Genomic DNA, 20,692 nt, shown 5'->3' on the forward strand with positions numbered 1-20,692 from the left:
ACCCATTTCCCCCACTAACAGCAGCCAAGGATTTGGATAACTTGCCTGGTGACATCATCACCACTCCACTGCTGAGTATATACAAAGGCAGCATTTTTGCCCCCCCAGAAAAGTGAAACATTCTTAAATACCAGCTCAATGCATATCCTGTGATCCAAGTGAATGCAAAACTACATTCCAGTTTATTTTAACGAGAATGTTAAAAAATGACGTACAGTCCAGCTTTAAGGAATTCTGGTTTCCAGAACTAAAAAAAGTTTAATTTTGACCATCCAAACATCAGCTAGGTGGAGTAATCTGGTTTTAAAAAGGTAAAATTCAGGTTTGTATTTGAAGTTCAGTTGCCTGAATTGTACTTAAATACTCAGCACAGCTCCAGGACTTTTGTGCCTTCCTATTTTTCAAACAAACTCCTTTGATTGTCCAAGTGTACGGATCAATGTTTACCTTTTCTGTGGATGTTTAAATGGATGCTCTTCAACCATGATGTACTCACTTTGAATCTCCCAACAATTCTTTCTTCATCTGTGCAGCTGTCATCATCATCTCCAATTTTGCCTCGGTAAAGGTTAAAAGTGTGGAGCCAGTCTTCAAAGTTTCCAAACTCCGTCTCTAATTCCTTGTCATAAACCTATGTGTTGAAGTAGAATGGTTAACCACAAAAGATCTTATCACTTCTCCATTCTTCATTGTAAAAGGTTAATTTGTTTGGCAATTCTGAAGATTCCAAAAGCCAGTCATATGTGGTGCTTGAGGGATATGCATAGCTCTCTAAGAGATTACTCACTATTTTTGTTACCATGGGCAATTACTAATATTTTACAATCTTTACAGAAACACTGAACTTTTACAGTGCAGAACGAAGCTATCCAGTCATTGTGACAGCACAAGTTTGTTGAATGAGTAACTCACCCAGTACCATTCCCCTGCACAGAGTTCCTTTTCAGTTGACTATTGGAAAGCCCATGTCAAACTCAAGCACTATATTTCAGAACCTAAACACTTAACTGTGTGAAACACTCTTCCTCCTATCAGGAAACTGTTTACGTTAACTCTGATTTCTCTCCACAGATGCTGCCAGACCCACTGAGATTTTCCAGCAATTTCTGTTTTTATTTCTTCTTTATTAATGCTTTGTCAACCTGTCCTGTTGCCTTCAGTAATATATGAAGGTACACACTTAACTCTCTCCACAACTACTCACCCCCAACCCCTCTAATTGAAACCCTTCAATTTCGATCATCTGTCTGTATTTTGCCAACTAAAATTAATTACTTCACATTCTCTGCTTTGGACTCCTACTAGAACACCCATGACAGCAGTTGTCTGTGTTTTTTTGATGTTTCATACTTGCGTCCTTGCAGATCACAACACTCACTGGTTTCATATCATTTGGAAGTTTTAAAACTGTGTCCTGTACAGAAAAGGTCTAGCTCATTAAGACATAGCAGGAGATTCAAGGGTCACAAGTCCACCTCACATCTTCCCCTGCCTTGGAAAACAAATCCATTAACCATTACTGTCACCCAGCCAATTCACTCTCCATGTTACTGCTGTCCCTTTTATACCAAGTACCATACCTTAGAATACCAAGAACTTACAATTCTGTTATGCCAGACCGCATCAAATAACTCAGAGAATTGAGGTTCTCTTGGTTCAGTATTTGATGCTACATTTATCAGTTGGGCTTTTCATGAATTTGAGTCTTGTAATAATGAGAGATAGATTTCATTGTGTCATTGGTCATAAAAAACTGATTGATTAAAGGAAATCTTAGAATTTTTTAGCACAATTTGCCCTGAACGTAAGGTTTCCACTCACCTGTAATTCATCAATTTTCACCTTCTCCTTCTTTTCAACCATTTCAAGCTGTTTCTTTTTTTTCTCTTTCTCCTGCGCTTTGGCCTTGTCTTTACTCTTGGACTGTTTTGTGCCTTTCATAGGAGAGTCATCAATTTTGAGATCTGAATGTAGAGGAGGGAGGGTGGACACAAAACACTCAAACATGAATAGCATGAAAGTTGACACCTTGACCTTCGTTAGACTAGGAAGAAAACCACCAGAAAGGAATCTACATTCTAATGTAAACTACTGATCTGAAAGGACAAACAGACCATAATGAAAACTTCTGATCTAACGGGATAAATATGCTACAATGAAAACTACTGATACTAAAAGGACAAACAAAGCATAATGAAAAACCTATCCTAAAATAACAAACAGACTTTATTGTACAGTGTAGGACATATAAAGAACAAACTAACCTTACAAAGAAACAGTACACTTTTGCAGAGCTAGGAATCCTGCAGAGATCTTACAATCCAAATTCCAGATGCAAGTTTACCATCTTTAAGGCTTAAGTCTGCAATATAATGGGATACTCTCTACCTGCTTGGATGACAGCAGTTCTAACAACACTTAAGCGGCTTGACATTATGATGGAGAAAGCAGTCTTCTTGACTGGCGCCCAATCCACCAAGTGAAACATTCACTAACACGTGATAGCAACAAAGTGTAGCATCTACAAGATGAACTGCAGCAAATCTCCCAAGCTCTTTTAACAACACTTTCCAAATTAACAACCTCTACCATCTCAAACAAGGGAGTAGACACATAACAGTATCCAGTATCTGCAGATACTGGAGATCAGAGTTGAGAGTGTCGTGCAGGAAAAGCAAAGCAGGTCAGGCAGCATCCAAGGAGCAGGAGTGGACAGTGAAGAAGGTCTCAGAGTGCAGCAGGACCTTAATCAGATAGGCTAATGGGCTGAGGAGTGGAAGATGGATTTTAATTTAAATAAATGTGAGGTGCTGCATTTTGGAAAGGATTCTCCTGCTTCTTGGATGCTGCCTGACCTGCTGTGCTTTTCCAGCACCACACTCTCAACATAAGAACACCACCATCACCATCTGCAAATTCCCCTCCAGGTTACACACTATCTTGATTTGGAAAAAAAATAATGTTTCTTCACTACCGTAGGGTCATAATCCTGGAGTTCTCTCTCTGATAACACTATGGGTGAACAGAGACCAGACATCCTGCAGCTGATCAAGAAGGGAGCTCACCACCAGCTTCCCAAGACAAATTAGGAATAGGCTTTAAATTGCCTTGCCAAATGACACCCATGTTTCATGCCTAAATTTATTAAAAATCCAGAAGGAGCCTTAAAAAATGAGCTGACTCTTTATCTTCTCTCAGATCCAATTGGAAAGTGGGAAGCCTTCAAATATGAACTAAAAAGAGTTCAGAGACACTATGATCCTGTTCGTGCAAAGGGCATGGCCAGTAGGTGGAGGAAAAGCTAGATGACTAGAGAAATCGAGGCTCTGGTCAGGAGAAGCAAAAGGCATATGTTAGGCATAGATAGCGGGATCGAGTGAATCCCTAGAAGGGCATAAAGCAATAGGAGATTACTTAAACAGGAAATCAGGAGGGCAAAAAGGAACCATGAGGTGGCTTTGGCAAATAGGTTTATGGAGAATCCAAAGAGATTCTACAAAATACATTAAGGGTAAAAGAGTAACTAGGAAGAGAATTAGGGCCCCTTAAAGATCAACAGGGATGATTCCGTGTGGAACCACAGGAGACAGGTGAGATACTAAACGAGTACCTCAGATCAGCATTTACTGTGGAGAAGGACATAGAAACAAGAGAGCTTGTGGAAATAAATCATGCTGTCTTGAGAAGTGTCCACATTATAGAAGAGGTGGTGCTGGATGTCTTAAAATGCACAGAGGTGGATAAATTCCTGGGACCTGATCAGGTGTTTCTACAAGTCTGTGGGAAGCTAGGGAGGGGATTGTAGGGCCACTTGCTGAGATATTTGTACGATGGAAAGCCACAGGTGAGGTGCCGGAAGTCTGGAGGTTGGCTAACATGGTGTCACTATTTAAGAAGGGTGGTAAGGAAAAGCTAGAGAACTACAGACCACTGAGCCTGACGTCAATTGTGGGTATGTTGTTGGAGGGGATTCTGAGGGACAGGATTGACATGTATTTGGAAAGGCAAGGGCTGATTAGGGATTGTTAGCATGGCGTTGTGTGTGGGAAATTGTGTTTTTTGAAGAGTTGACCAAGAAGATTGATGAAGGCAGAGCTGTAAAGTCTATATGGGCTTTAGGAAGGCATTCGACAAGGTTCCACATGGTAGACTGGTTAGTAAGGCTAGATCATATGGGATCCATGGAAAACTAGCCAATTGGATACAAAATTGGCTTGAAGTAGGAGTCAGAGGGTGATGGTGGAGGGTTGCTTTCCAGACTGGAGGCCTGTGACTGCAAGGATCAATGCTGGGTTCCACTGCCTTTTGTCATTTATTAAATGATTTGGATGTGAACATAGGAGGTATGGTTAGTACGTTTACAGCTGACACAAAAATTGAAGGTATAGTGGACAGCGAAGAAGGTTACCTCAGAGTGCAGCGGGACCTTAGTCAATTGGGCCAATGGGCCAAGGAGTGGAAGATGCATTTTAATTTAGATAAATGTGGTGTGCTGCATTTTGGAAAGGTAAATCAGACCAGGACTTATACACTTAATTACTTAATGGTAAGGTCCTGGGGACTGTTGCTGAACAGAGAGACTTTGGAGTGCAAGTTCATTAATTTCTTGAAAGTGGAGTCACAGGTAGATAGGAAAAATGTATTTGGTATGCTTTCCTTTATTGGACAGAGCATTGAGTATAGGAGTTGAGAGGTCATGTTGCGGCTGTACAGGACATTGGTTAGGCCACTGTTGGAATATTTGGTACAAATCTGGTCTCCCTCCTATCGGAAGGATGTTGTGAAACCTGAAAGGGTTCAGTAAAGATTTACAAGGATGTTGCCAGGGTTGGAGGATTTGATCTATAGTGAGAGGCTGAACAGGCTGGGGCTGTTTTCCCTGGAGCATCAGAAGCTGAGGGGTGACCTTATAGAGATTTATAAAATCATGAGGGGCATGGATAGGGTAATGTTTTTTCCCTGGGTGGGCGAGTCCAGAACTAGTGGGAATAGGTTTAGAGTGGGAGGGGAAAGATATAAAAGGGATCAAAGTGGCAACTTTTTCATGCAGATGGTGGTGCGTGTACAAAATGAGCTGCTAGAGGAAGTGGTGGAGGCTGGTACAATAACAGCATGTAAAAGGCATCTGGATGGGTATATGAATAGAAACGGTTTGAGAAGGATATGGGCCAAATGCTGGCAAATAGGACGAGATCGGTTTAGGATATCTGGTCGGCATGGACGAGTCGGACCGAAGGTTCTGTTTCTGTGCTGTATATCTCTAGGACTCTATTTAAAAGAAACTAATCAGTTTTCAATAAGTTTTTTCACAGCTTCTTTGTGAGAGTGACCTCACATAGGAACCTCATTCTAGTGACAGTAAGAATTGATCTAAACTCCTCTCTCTACTCTTGACCCCATTGCTTTCACCTTACCACCAACATTCCTTTGTGTGCTCTCCAATCTCATAGAGGACAGTCCAGTCTTGTTAGTGCCAACTTTCATGATGGCTTAGTAATGAGATGAGCGACAGATGCTGTCATGATAAAAATGGTAGAGAATGGGCAAAGCAAAACACTCACAAGAAGCAGAGGTTTAGAATGTTCAGCAATACATGAGAGAGACACAAGTCCAGTTCAAAAACCTTGCTGATCAATCAAAAAAATACACCACAGAAGACCCTTACTAAAATATCCTATAAGTTCTTCTGTTAAAAATCCCACTACATCCAAAGAGAATTCTTGTAGATGTAAGTACAATTTCAGACACACAGGAAAACAGAGAAAAACACATTCAATGAGATTTTTATTATGTCTGATATAAGACAATATAAACTTATAGGATGTTGTAATAAAGGACAAAAAAAACCAATGACATAAATCAACATCATGGATACATTCATAGCTGTTACATCCCTCAACTGTTAACACACTCGCAACTATTAACACTCTCACTCATTAACAGATCCCAATCATTAACGTATTTTCTCCCATTGACATGTTCCTGGCCATTAATGTGACCCAATGTGTTAACATACTGCAATCCATTAACAATTTCCTAATCCTTTAATACAAAGTAAAATACTGAACAAAATTGCTGGAAAAGGCACCATGGGTGGAGACAAATAACATTAATAGGATCAGGTCAGTATGTTGAAACCTGGTGATTTTCACTCGATGTGAAAAGATAATTCTCCACAGATGCTGAATAAACTGCTGTGATTTCCAGCATTTTTTTATTATTCATCCCAGACTTTAATATCCTGTACCCCATCCATAATACACTTCATACTTTCCATGTACCCCCCCCCCCCCCCCCCCATATCACAATCTGCTCCCAGCCCATACGATTTTCAACAGTACCTCATACTTTCTACAGGGAACCAACACACACACACACACACAACAGCCAGTTTGGAGCGAGCAATTTTGCTTGAATTCCAAAAAGTGAGAGCGTAAATTTGTTCAGACCTAGTTTACCCTCCGCTGCTATCTCCATGTCCTCTTTCTCCTCTGCTTCAGCTGCAGCAGCTTCCTGCTGTCGGATACGCTGAAACAGAAATTGCAAATCACATCCTGAGTTTGAAGAACCATAAACCATTGAAAGCGTTACAGTTAAATCTCTTGTTTTCTTGACATTCAAATTCTACGATTGTATAGCACGGGGAAGGTACTGACCCATGAGCTCCTTAAAGTATGGAAATTTTTAAAATAACGCCCTTAAAAACTGTACCCCTGTGAACTGGTTCTCAACCTCAGTCATCCTGCTACAGGGAAGCATAGAGAGCAGATTTTTAGAGGGATAGCTGATGGTGATAATGAGCTACTTGAGAACACAGCACTCAGCAGCTGATAAAGGAGCAACCATCGTAAACAATACAGATAATGTGGCCACCTCCGTGTCAAACATGTCATGTGTAAAAATACACTTACCAATTTGGAATACATTTCTAATGGCACAGAATTCTGTCCAAATTTGAAACATTGAGACAAAACCCTGTTACTTGATTTGTTCTAGCCACAGTTATTTTACAGAAGAGGGAATTAACACAGCCCAGCTCCAGTGGGGTAAGAGAGTGGAGATCTTTTTGATGAGATATTTAACTGAGACTCTATCTTTTAAGGAGCTACTTGAAGCAGATTGCAAAATTATGGATGGACTCACGTTTACACTGAGATGGCTCTTTATCGAGCCTTATTGTTAAGAATATTACATCTTTCTGGTTAACAGCAGTTAGAAATAGTGAGTTTAAACTTGAAATGCAGGAGCTTCATTCCACAGCGGCAGTGGATCAGACGTTAATTTTAAAATCAGAGATAGATGGGTTTCTGTTATGTAAAAGTATTAGCAGATATGGGCAAAAGGCAGGTATATGGAGCCCGGCCACAGATCAGCTGTCTCACTAAATGGTGGGACAGATTCAAGGGGATGAATGACCTACTCCTTTCCTATGAATATATTTCTTTCAGTTCTCATTGTGACTATTAAACTGTTACGAAGCACATGATTGCAGTGCAGCAATATGTTTGTCTAAGAATTAATCCCTCGCTGTTCACGAATGATATAAAAATTGAAAGTTACCAGATAATAGGGCTGCTCTCCGATTAGGGAGAGATGGCTGGTGGGGGGTTTAACCTGAAGGTCACCATGCACCAGGGTGAGGGGAGAGGTCAAGGAGGAGAATCCTTCAGAGGAGCCTCAGCTGATGCAGGAACTGAACCCACGCAGTTGTCATTGATCTGCATTATAAACCAGCCATCCAGCCAACTGAGTTAACTGACCCTCATTAAAGATAGAATACAAACATCAACAGTACATAATTTTCTCGAACTTTAGGTTATGCACTGCTGTAATGTCAGGAGCACTGAAGATCTGATGCTTTTACATTCCTGACACATGCATGAGTTCTATAATTTCCTATTTGCATCACAATGTCCAAAGGTCCAGTGAGTAACCCTGTAAATCAGTGCATACCTCCATGAGGGTCTCAATGGAGGCAAAATATTTTGACCACCAATCCAGCATGCTCTCATCGGGCTCCTCCTCTTCGATTTCCTCTCCCTTCTTTTTTTTCTTCTTTTTTGATTTCTCATCCTCGTTCTAGAGACAAGGAACACACACCCACTGTGAGAAAGGTCACAAGCAGTTGGAGCAATGCAAGTTCTCTGGTTTTCAGTGTCCATTCTTCATGGGGTTATAATGATGTCAAAGAGTGTGGTGCTGGAAAAGCACAGCCGGTCAGGCAGCATCTGAGGAGCAGGAGAATCAACGTTTCGGGCATGAGCTCTCCATTCCTGATGAAGGGTTTGTGCCTGAAATGTAGATTCTCCTGCCTGATGGGCTGTGCTTTTCCAGCACCACACTCTTCAACTCTGATCCCCAGTCCTCACTTTCTCCTTGGGGTTATAATGACCTCATCATAGGGGCATAAATTTTTATTTAATTGTTTTGGCTGTAATTTTGTTTACTACACGGGAGGAAAGTTAGTAACTCCATTTTATCACTGGAATATTCCAAAACAAAGGAACAGGAGTTGGCTATTCAGCCCATTGAACTTGACTGCTATTCAATACACTCATGGCTGATCAAATATTTCAATATCTTTCATCCATCCAATCCCTGCAACTCTGTACACCGTTGGAAATCAAAAATTTATCAATCTCTACCTTAAATATACTCATGATTCGGAGATGCCGGTGTTGGACTGGGGTGTACAAAGTTAAAAATCACACAACACCAGGTTATAGTCCAACTAATTTAATTGAAAGCTAGTGTGCTTCCAATCAAACCGGTTGGACTATAGCCTGGTGTTATGTGATATTTAACCTTAAATATACTCAATCTCCAATCTTTGGCAATGGGCTCCAAAGGTTCACCTTGGATCTAAACAGTATCCCCCTTATTGTGCCCCTAGTTCTAGACTCCTGATCCAGAGGAACCTTTTTACCTGCATCAACCCTGTCTATCTCTTCCAGTATTTTGTAATTTTTAGTGATATGACCTCTCATCCTTTGAAGCTTCAGAGAATACAGGCCCAGTTTGCCCAATCTCTCTCCATAGGACAGTCCTGCCTTCCTGGGAACAAGTCTGGTGAGTCTTTGTTGAATTCCCTCTTTGACAATATCTTTCCTGAGATAAGGAGACCAAAACTGCAGACAGTAGAGTCATTGTGTCATGGAAACAGACCTTTTGGTCCAACTCTTCCATGTCGACATGCTTCCCAAATCTAAACCAGTCCCATTTGCCTGCACTTGGGCCATATCCCTCTAAGCCTTTCCTATTGCTGTACCTGTCCAAATTAATTTTAACTTTTGTAACTGTACCTGCATCCACCACCTGCCCTGGCAGCTCATTACACATACAAACCACCCTCTGTGTGAAAGGATGCAGGTTTAGTCCAACCAAGCTCCTATATAATTGATGCAAGACCTCCATACTTCACGCTCAAATAAAACCCGTTTCAGAAAAAAATTGAGAAACTGGTTGAATCCTGGTTATTTGACATCAGTTATTTTCATACATTTCTATATTTGGTTGTAAATTAAATTGATCATTCAAAAACAAATCACCAGTATTTTCCAGCCAACCTCTTTTTTAGTTCTTTGCCTTATTTGTATTTTAGTTGGGGCAGGAGAGGAATTTGTTTTCCACTCTGCTCAACTTATATCACTGTTACTTTCCTGTTGGTGGCTCAAAATCCTGGAACTGCCTTCCTCACAGCATGGTGAGTGTCCCTACAGCCCCAGGACTACACTGGTTCAAGATGGCAGCTCACCACTACCTTCTCAAGGGGGAACTAGGAAGGGGCAATAAATGCTGGGCCTAGCCAGCCAGCAGTGCCTGCACCTCAAGAACAATATATAAAAAAATAATGTACTTCAGATCTGGCAATCTTCATTAAAACAAACATTTAAGAAAACAATTAATGTTGCAATTTAATACCTTTTAGTCACCATGTTTCATTGTACATGTTCAAAAACAATACTCCTGAGTATGAATAGTAGATTCTCAGTGTGGATTGGTGGGATTGTGCAGAGAGCCCTGAATCTACACTCATTTGCCGTTTACACATTTCTACATCCCTCTATATTAGGGACACCTTCTAAATAAGACACTTCCTGTACACAATTCGTCGAGCTGTGCTTGACACATTATTGATTTCTACTGATTGCTATATCCATTCAGTGAGTATATCTTGCTTTTGCAGAAAGTTAGATATTGTACCCAGGGAAGTTTGAAAGTGGAATTTTAACAAAAAGCTAGTCATTGCCCTAGTCATTGAATTTCACCAAAAATAACAAAGCGTACAGTTTGGAGTGATGGCTGTCCCTGGTGTAGTTTATATATTGCTCCATAACCTATTGCTATTGAAAGCAGTTAGGGCGATAACTAATAATACAATTTATTAATTTTGTTTGTAACTGTTGCACTGCACCCAATTCTTTGAGAGACATGGCTACTATATAAATAAATGCTGGCAGCCCATCATTACTAGGGAAACACAACGCCAAGGCCAACGTTTTTGGTGAAATCTGAGGACCTGACGCTTTTATTTCTGTTCTACTTCCTGGGCTATCAGGGGAAATGTGATAGCTTCCTCTGGTGGCAGTTAACAGTACTGCAGCAGGATGGGCATGAAATTGGTTACACGGCCCCGTTACCCAGAGTACTACCCAGGAGTTCACTGACTCCCCAGGCACATGAGAATTACTGGAAATTCTTCAATAGTAGCAGTATTAGAGGCAGTACAATTCAACATATTTACTTAAAATATATTCTTCATGTCTATTAGAGTCAGAGCATTGCCCTACTTACTTTTAGGAAGGCCAGGCACACCCTGTTGCACTCAGACAATAGGAAGGTCTTGTCCTAAATCCCAAGGGCAGACCTCCTGCCTAGGGATACCTGCCTGCCATTCCGAGTTTGACAGCTCCAATAAATGGTCACACATACACTACAGGGACAAGTCTGTCTGACACCCTTCCAAGGTCCAGAGATCAGTGATGATGAAAGGGGCTCATAGGTGGGGTCATGAGGTGGTCAGTGTCAAGGGTAGGAGAGGAGTTGGCTTTCGGCAGTGCATTTGAATGAAGATTTATTTGATCGCACACATGCTGAGTTCCCATCCATCACTGAGTTAATAAGATGGGATAAAACCCTGAAGCGAGTATTAACAGACCACAATTAGCAGTGGTGTATGAAAGTCATCCACAGGATTCAGTGGGAAAGGAGATGGGGAGTTGGCAGGATCTACACCTGATTAAATTCCCCTCTCTTCTTCCAACAGCCCACTCCTCCCCACCCCATGGGGTAGGACACAAGATTTCGCCCAGGTGGTCTGTTTATATAGATAGCTAATATTTGCCCAAGTGTCACTGAAGACTATCCTAGTTTGGTTTTCAAATATACAAGCCAATATAATAACCACAATAAAGACTGGGTCAAGGACAGCACCAAGATTGAATTCATTAAAAAGAGGAGACAGGAGAAGTGAAAAGCAATGTTTGGTAATGTCTAGCTTGGGTTTTGGTCACTTGAAGATTGTAAGGAAGAAGGGAAAAACAATGTGCTAAAGAACCCCAGAGATTTGAAATCCTGGAAAAGTGTGAATTAGAGCAGAAGATGAAGCAATCAATCTTGGTTTTAATGTATTGAGGTGATAAGGAGAAGAAAATGAATGAACAAAAGAGGAAAGCTCAGAGCAGGAAAGGACTGTTTACCAAATAATGATCAATAAAACAGGTTGCTGGCAGTGAGGAGAAGAGCTTGTTTCTTAGATTACAAACTGGGTTCTGCATCTGTTCTAGTTGTGTACAATATTTGGGAGTATCATCTTCCCACGTGATATAGGATGGATAATAGATGGGAGCACCACCTTCCCAGATGATACCCGTTTGGGGGAGGGGGCAGTCATGTCATAGGCAGACTTCTGGAGAGTTTACTGTTAATGGGAAAAGACTGTTTCCTTATCAGAATTGTTCAAAGGATGCGTCCCTTTACAGTGCTGTGGCATTTGATGGTTTATCATGATTACAATATTCCAACTTACCGCATCAACCTTAACAACAGCATCAGAATTCTGTCATCAAGTGGAAACAAAAAAAAATAAATGAGATGGTGTCAGCATCACAAAACTAATAGCACAAAGACCATGAAATACTGTCTCCAGCTTGATCAGAAATGGAGAAAGAGAACATTGAAAAAATACCAATCATGTGGACAATAAAAGAGTTTTACATGTTTAGAAAACAACAGCTTCACAAAAAAATGCTAATATAACTTAAAATGAAAAAAGCATACAAACATGCTTATTAATATCACATCTTGGAGGGGCTTGGCTGTTAAAAACCCATTGAATCCACTTTCCGACAACATGAATAGATGAGGTTCTCATATTTTGCTGCTGTCCTCTAAAGAGCACTAAATGGACCCTCAGATCAAATTGACACCAGCCAGTTGGTGAATCTGACAGCAAAGGGCTGAGCTCCACCAAGCCGAATGGAGAATGTCACATGCACACACATCTCACTTCAGCTGATTTCCCTAATGTTTATGTACAGGTACAAATGCATCAATATTTTCCTGGTCAGCAATCTCATCCATTAAAGTAGCAGCATGCATCCTAATGCTCCTGCCCTGCCAATGCCATTGCATTGATCGACAGGGATGTGTGAGATTCTGTCTCTGATTTTAGATTAGATTAGATTAGATTAGATTACTTACAGTGTGGAAACAGGCCCTTCGGCCCAACAAGTCCACACCGACCCGCCGAAGCGCAACCCACCCATACCCCTACATTTACCCCTTTAACCTAACACTACGGGCAATTTAGCATGGCCAATTCACCTGACCCACACATTTTTTTGGATTGTGGGAGGAAACCGGAGCACCCGGAGGAAACCCACGCAGACACGGGGAGAACGTGCAAACTCCACACAGTCAGTCGCCTGAGTCGGGAATTGAACCCGGGTCTCTGGCGCTGTGAGGCATCAGTGCTAACCACTGTGCCACCGTGCCGCCCACGTGCTTGCTAATGCCAGTCGAGCATTGTATGCACAGGACCATGGCACAGACTGTGACCCAATCCTGTGTGGGCCCACTGATTGTTCACCCACTTTATTTCTGAACTAAGACAGTAATTGCTTCTCTGAAGATTGGTCCCCTGTCTATGACATATTGCACAGCACAAGTCACTGAATTCAACATTAGCATTTCTACTTAGAACATAGACCATTACAGCACAGTACAGGCCCTTCAGCCCTCGATGTTGCACCGACCTGTGAAATTAATCTGATGCCCATCTAACCTACATTGTTCCATGGTTATCCATGTGTATGTCCAATGACCATGTAGATGCCCTTAATGTCGGCGAGTCTACTACTGTTGCAGGCAGGCCGTTCCATGCACCTACTACTCTCTGAGTAAAGAAACTACTCCTGATATCTGTCCTATATCTATCACCCCTCAATTTAAAGCTGTGTCCCCTCATGTTAGCCTTCACCATCCGGGGAAAAAGGCTCTCACTGTCTACCCTATCTAACCCTCTGATTATCTTATACGTCTCGACAAAGTCACCTCTCAACCTTCTTCTCTCCAATGAAAACTGCCTCAGTTCCCTGAGCCTTTGCTTGTAAGATCTTCCTTTCATACCATGCAAAATCCAAGTAAATCTCCTCTGAACCCTTTCCAAAGTTTCCACATCCTTCTTATAATGTAGTGACCAGAACTGTACACAATACTCCAAGTGTGGCCAATCAGGTGCGGTCTTGTACAGCTGAAGCATGACCTTGTGGCTTTACTTCTTTACACATCAACGGATTTTGAAAGCTTTGACCCATCAGTCTCAGTACCACAGAACACAAATGGGCTTAGTCTGCTAATAGTGAGAGTCTGCTAATAGAGTGAGAATCTGTTCAGAGAGGGAGAGCAAGCCACTTGAATGGTTTGTTAAGACTGCAAGTACAAACAGATTCATTCTGCATTCCTAAGTTGATTTTTAAATGATGTGGAGGTGTCGTTGTTGGACTGTGGTAGATAAGGTCAGAAGTCCACATGACACCACATTATATTGCAACAGGATTATTTGAAATCACAGGCTTTTGGAGCATTGCCCCTTCATCAGTTGAAATGACTTTGCAAAAATGCCATCCCGTATTCCCAATTCCTCCGCCTCCGCCGTATCTGCTCCCAGGAGGACCAGTTCCACCATAGAACACACCAGATGGCCTCCTTCTTTAGAGACCGCAATTTCCCTCCCGACATGGTTAAAGATGCCCTCCAACGCATCTCGTCCATATCCCGCACCTCCGCACTCAGACGCCAACCCTCCAAGCGTAACAAGGACAGAACGCCCCTGGTGCTCATCTTCCACCCTACAAACCTTCGCATAAACCAAATCATCCGCCGACATTTCCGCCACCTCCAAAAAGACCCCACCACCAGGGATATATTTCCCTCCCCACCCCTTTTCACCTTCCGCAAAGACCGTTCCCTCCGTGACTACCTGGTCAGGTCCACACCCCCCCACGACCCACCTTCCCATCCTGGCACTTTCCCCTGCCACCGCAGGAACTGTAAAACCTGTGCCCACACCTCCTCCCTCACCTCTATCCAAGGCCCTAGAGGAGCCTTCCACATCCATCAAAGTTTTACCTGCACATCCACTAATATCATTTATTGTATCCGTTGCTCCCGCTGCGGTCTCTTCTACATTGGAAAGACTGGGCACCTCCTAGCAGAGCGCTTTAGGGAACATCTCCGGGACACCCGCACCAATCAACCACACCGCCCCGTAGCTCAACATTTCAACTCCCCCTCCCACTCTGCCGAGGATATGGAGGTCCTGGGCCTCCTTCACCGCTGCTCCCTCACCACCAGACGCCTGGAGGAAGAACGCCTCATCTTCTGCCTCGGAACACTTCAACCCCAGGGCATCAATGTGGACTTCAACAGTTTCTTCATTTCCCCTTCCCCCACCTCATCCTAGTTTCAAACTTCCAGCTCAGCACTGTCCTCATGACTTGTCCTACCTGCCTAGCTCCTTTTCCACCTATCCACTCCACCCTCTCCTCCCTGACCTATCACCTTCATCTCCTCCCCCACTCACCCATTGTACTCTACGCTACTCTCTCCCCACCCCCACCCTCCTCTAGCTTATCTCTCCACACTTCAGGCTCACTGCCTTTATTTCTGATGAAGGGTTTTTGCCCGAAACGTCGATTCCGCTGCTCGTTGGATGCTGCCTGAACTGCTGTGCTCTTCCAGCCCCACTAATCCAGGACCTGTCCTCCCTGTCCATCTTCCTTCCCAGCTATCTGCTCCACCCTCCCCACCAACATATCACAATTAACCCCACCTGTATCCACCTACTGCCTTCCCCCCCAGCCCCACCCCCACATTTATCTCTCAGCCCACCCTACCCCCCCCACATTCCTGATGAAGGGCTTATGCCGAAATGTTGATTCTCCTTCTCCTCGGATGCTGCCTGCCTTGCTGTGCCTTTCCAGCACCACAATCTCGACTCTGACTCTCCAGGATCTGCAGTCCTCACTGTCCCCTACCTTGGGGAGCTGTCAATGCCCACCTTCATTTCACAATCCCATTGCACAAAATAGCAATAACCTTTAAATTACGTGTAGGAGTCTGATTTAAATACATTTAAGGTTGCCCTGCGTCTCCATGGTGATATGCCCCATTTTCCACGATTACAGCATGTTCCCATGCATTTTGTTCCTGAATGCCCACAAGTCTTCCCTTGCTTGCTGGGATCAGTTCATACTCACAGCTTCCAGCTTGACAACAGTTTCCATTTTCTTCACTGGAATCTCCGTTTCCATGTTAACGTTGATATCCCCTGCAGGGCGAAAGAGTGGACCTCCATTTGCCAATGCCTGGTATCCATGTATTAGTTTCGCTGAACAGAAACCAGGGGAAATCCAGAGGACAGGGACAGACAGAAATAGACAAGGACAGAAGAAAGGGGAGAAAACATGAGAATATGGGTGGAGATTACATCAGAGGTTAGAAACGAGGCAAAAGTAAATAGCAGACAGAGTGTAGGAAAAGTTTACACCCCATTGATTTGTGATGAAATACATGCCATCCAGACAAGAGGAAGTTCTAAGGTTACAACTTGATAGCCACCTATCTCTTTCACAGCTTTGACAAAGGGTCAGTTAGACTCGAAACGTCAGCTCTTTTCTCTCCTTACAGATGCTGCCAAACTTGCTGAGATTTTCCAGCATTTTCTCTTTTTTGGTTATCTCTTTCACAGCTTTGTTTCCCTTTCAGGGTGGATTTTTTTCCTGGCGTTGAGCAGATGGTGGAGCTTCATGCTCAGAGGTGCAGGATCAGGAGTATTCTTCAGTACAGGAGCCACCCAAGAGGTCATAGGGCATCCTTACCTACTGTCTGCCCTCAGTCCAGACAGGTTCCTAAATTTCCTTGCATACACTTCAGTGCATGCTATAAAGCATAGAGGACAGCATTACAGAGCTTCTCTTACCTCAGTGCACTAAGAATAAGGATTGATGTATCTTTTTCAAATACGTAAATGATCAGATTCAAACACCACGAAACACTTGAACAGATCCTATGATTTTAAAAGTAGAGTCCCTGATGGATAAACCTCTTTTGAAAGTTGCATTGGTTCCAATGGAGCTACCTCAGCAGGGAGTACCAAGGGAGGCTGACTCCTGGTGGCACTGTTGGACAGTGGCCAGCTGTTTGACTGGCAGCTCCTGGATGGGGGAGCCTTCTCAACCTGAGCCAGTATACAGGAAGACAGCCAGAAAATCAAGTCAGAGTTTGGCAGGGCGAGGAGACATACTCACTTGAGGCTTCTCCGTCAAAGGAGTGAGGCCACTACCTTTGCATACAAATCTGGCCTCTGACCTTTTCTATGATTTCCCAACATAAAATTAAGTAAATGTAAGCAAGTTCTGTACTGAAACTGCTAACGTGACTTTCTAAAATTTATACTTCAGTAGAAGTTTCTTTCCAAGGTGATTAATGTATTTGCTTCACTCACCCAAACATTCCAGTTTATTTCCATCTTTTCAGTTTTGAGAGGATTGGTGGTCAATGTCCCCTTCATTAGTTGACTTTTCTGTGATGTGATTTGCGCTGGGACTGCACAGGAAAAGCCACATTTGGCTACACTGGGTCAGAATGCTCACTAAAAGCACTAAATCCATGGAATTAAACAATGAAAAATGTGAAGTTTTGCATCCGAAATAAAGCAGAAAATACCAGAAGCATTTGGCAGATGTGCCAAAAGTTAAAAGAAAAATTACAGGATATAGTGTTTTTTGCAATACTGATGAATTTTCAGTATCTTCTGCTTTCTCTGTTGACCTGAAACTGCATGGATTGATACTCACAGTCCATTCATTGTAATGTATAACTATCTTCCATGGAGTCAGCACTTGCAACAACTTTATTTTGTAACAATATGTTTTAGAAACTGAATTGTTTCTCGAGCACCAATCCCCTCGTCTGGAGAGTGTGGTTGCCAAGACCATTGGTTTTTAAGAAAAGGCTTTTGTCCACAAAGAGAAGAAAAACAGGGGTAATTCTGAGACTTGCTCACAAATCCCTGCTTTGTATGAATGAAGGGTCAAGGATAATGGTAGCCATGCTGGGAAACCTGAATAAGCAGATCTGTGATTGGCCAGGACATGTGAGCCACAATCACCATGTCCCTGTCCTGACTTACATATCGAGAATTTGTCTTCGCTGGTTTCTCCACAGATGAGAATTGGGGTTTTAATAAGATGCAAATTGTTGAAAATTAGACAGTCACCACTCAACGGTAAGGTACTGATTATATTCATTGGAATTGAGAAGAATCTTATAGAAACATAAAATTATGAAGAGAATAGATAAGATAGAAGTAGAGAGGATGTTTCCACTGGCGGGTGAAACCAGGATAAGAGGGTATAGCCTCAAAATTAGGGGGATCAGCTTTAGGACTGAATTGAGAAGGAGCACCTTCACCCAGAGGGTTGTGAATCTATGGAATTCCCTGCCCAGTGATGCTGCTTCAGTAAATATTTTTAAATAGTTTTTTGTGAACAATGAAAGAAATAAGGGTTACGGTGAGAGGGTGGGTAAGTGGAGATGAGGCTACAAAATGTTCAGCCATGATCTTATTAAATGGTGGAGCAGGCTTGAAGGGCCAGATGGCCTACTCCTGCTCCTAGTTCCTAGATTCTTATGTTCTTATTACTGAAGTTGCTGTTTAAAGGGGCAAATTGGGGAATATCTTTCTCTGTTGTAAATGATGTTTTCGCTCTTACTGTATTTCCCTACCTTTCTCACCATTACTCACACAGCACCAGCGAGGGGAAAATTTTGACCAAAAAATGATGGAGAGAATACGGAGGTAGAAATTCATCTTGTATTGGTCACTGGTAAAGGGTAGTGAATGGCAGTGCAAAGATACAGCCTGAGGGCTGTTTAACATTGGGTCTTGCTGCAAGAACTGGGCGAGTTACACTGTGACCCCTGACTGGGGCTTTAGGACTTTGGCCAGCGCTGACACAGGTTGACCATGGTCAAGTCCTGCAGCGAGACATTATCACCAGGCAAAGTGGGATGGAGGTGGTCAAGTCTGGGCTGGCAGGAGAAGCTAGTTCATCTTTTTTGTTCACAATTTCTAGTGGTCCCTCTGAGAAGTGGCTGCTGAAGGCCCGGGCTCAAAATACCTGACACCCACTGGAGGCCAGGGCCTTGTACACTTGGAATGTTCTGGAAAGAGTTGTTTAAAAGCTTGTGATCTGGAACGTCCCCCCAGTTTCTCACAAAAAGAAAGTGAATGTGATTGAATTTCTCTCTCATTAAGACCTGTTCTGTTCCTATCTTTTGATATAGTCTGGCTGAGCTACAGTAACTAACATAAATTCTAAAGCTGCCATGTAAATACACACATCACCTATCTGGGGAAAATGCGTTGATATTTCTTACTGTAATTCATTCTTCTAACATAGTGAAATTCAATGACAATCTAAGTACATTCCTCAAGAGTTTGGCTGAAGTGACCATCTGTTGGTACTATGGCCTGAAAATTTGATGCTTTGAATTTGTTCTGAAGCAGTCAGACAGAGGTGGTGCAAAGAAACATTTAATGCAGTCAGTTACAACCCCAGTTTCCTTCCTTGAGGTGCATGACTAGGGAAACACAAACTCTGAACCCAACTTCCTGTCCAGGTGTGAAATAATTGAGCAAGTTTCATGGCAAGGCTCCAGAAACAAACATGAGGCCAGATTCCTGACCGAATTGGCAGGGGAGACTTTGCACACTACCGTGTCCCTGAATGCTAACCTCAACTCCTTCAGTGAGCTCTCTCTGAGACCCCCATTTAAATATTTTGGTAATCTCCCAGTGGTATGTCAATAATGGACATGAAAGAGAAATGAGTGAAACACTTGCTCCTGTGCTCCATGTAACATGCTGTGGTGAAGGGCTGAAGGTCTCCTTTGATGACATAGCAAGTTTGGTCACTGGGAATACACTTTTGCTATGGCACTAATGTCATTTCAATTCATCTGAAATTGCATTTTTCATGGAACCCCAAATATTATCCATAATGACTGAAACTGTTCAATGTTATCCACTACAGTGAGAAACTGGAGGAAGATTACATTAAGCAGAATTGGAGGTTACAGGATTTCCATTCTGTCCTCTTATGTTAAACAAATAAATAATTAATTGGACATGATTTTGGCTTTGTACATTATAAGTTTACGGTTTTGGAAATCCCTGATTGACACACATCCCAGCTGTTTATACTGAGCGCAAACCCTTACCTGGACCAGTTGGCATGTATTTAAGAAAGCAATAAAGGAAGATAGAAATGTAGTATGGGGAACCATCGAAAATACCAATTAACACAAGACCGGATTGCTTTTCAGTGGCTCCTGCTTTGTCCAATTTGCAATGAACTCATTAATTTCTTTAACCATGTTAATTGTTTAAGTTTTCCAACAAGAATTGAAGATTGTTACAATTAACATCTCTTATTGCACTCACTTATAATCTGATTATAGATAGGATTTTTATACATTAGAATTGTTTAAATGGTCTGTGGATAAGAGGTAGGGTGAATTTCTATGAATAGAGAAATGTAGTTAATTGTTCACCCAAATTTAGGAATTCTATGGAAGCAGATGGAAATCCAAGTTATTGCTAAAACATGTACAATTTTTACTGTCAACAGTAAACTCATAATGTCAATAAATGAAACCCTCTCTTTGTGAAATGTATTACAAGTTAAAATGGAATACATATTAAAATATATTGGAAGGAAATATAATTACAGTTGCACAAAATAAAAGGCAGATTGAATATAAAATATTTAACAATAAAAGTTAAAGCAAAATCAGACAGCTTGTTAAATTCTTCAGATCTGTTAATCTTGCTGTTAAAATGGAAAAGATAAAGTCATAGAGTCATACAGCACGGAACCAGACCATTTGGTCCAACCAGTTTATGCTGACCATGTTCCCAAATTAAACTAGTCCTGCTTGCGCTTGGCCCATATCCCTGCAACTCGTTCCTGTTCATGAACTTATCTAAAAGTCTTTTAAATATTCTAACAGTACCTGCATCCACTTCTTCCTCTGGTGGTTCATTCCGCACATGAACCACTCTCTGTGTAAAACAGTTGCCCCTCATGTCCATTCTAAATCTTCCTCTTCTCACCTTTAAAAC

At 42.1% G+C, this 20,692-nt stretch overlaps 1 protein-coding gene across 5 annotated transcripts in view; it reads right to left on the reverse strand.

The window, feature by feature from the left end:
* Positions 1-20,692, reverse strand: part of otofa (otoferlin a) — a 436,145-nt gene that overhangs the window by 56,279 nt on the left and 359,174 nt on the right. For 4 of the 5 annotated variants that reach the window (XM_087977131.1, XM_087977118.1, XM_087977136.1 and 1 more), the window contains 6 exons: positions 15,762-15,892; positions 12,029-12,058; positions 7,954-8,079; positions 6,450-6,528; positions 1,822-1,964; positions 497-631 (listed from right to left, as the gene is read on the reverse strand). In XM_087977131.1, the coding sequence (XP_087833257.1) occupies positions 497-631; positions 1,822-1,964; positions 6,450-6,528; positions 7,954-8,079; positions 12,029-12,058; positions 15,762-15,892 (644 nt within the window). The remainder of the gene's footprint in view (positions 1-496; positions 632-1,821; positions 1,965-6,449; positions 6,529-7,953; positions 8,080-12,028; positions 12,059-15,761; positions 15,893-20,692) is intronic. The other variant, XM_087977125.1, reaches the window with a different exon arrangement.

This window comes from Chiloscyllium plagiosum, unplaced genomic scaffold, assembly GCF_037043375.1.
Source record: "Chiloscyllium plagiosum isolate Xiang-an unplaced genomic scaffold, Cpla_swu_hap1 HiC_scaffold_3, whole genome shotgun sequence".
Taxonomy (NCBI): domain Eukaryota; kingdom Metazoa; phylum Chordata; class Chondrichthyes; order Orectolobiformes; family Hemiscylliidae; genus Chiloscyllium; species Chiloscyllium plagiosum.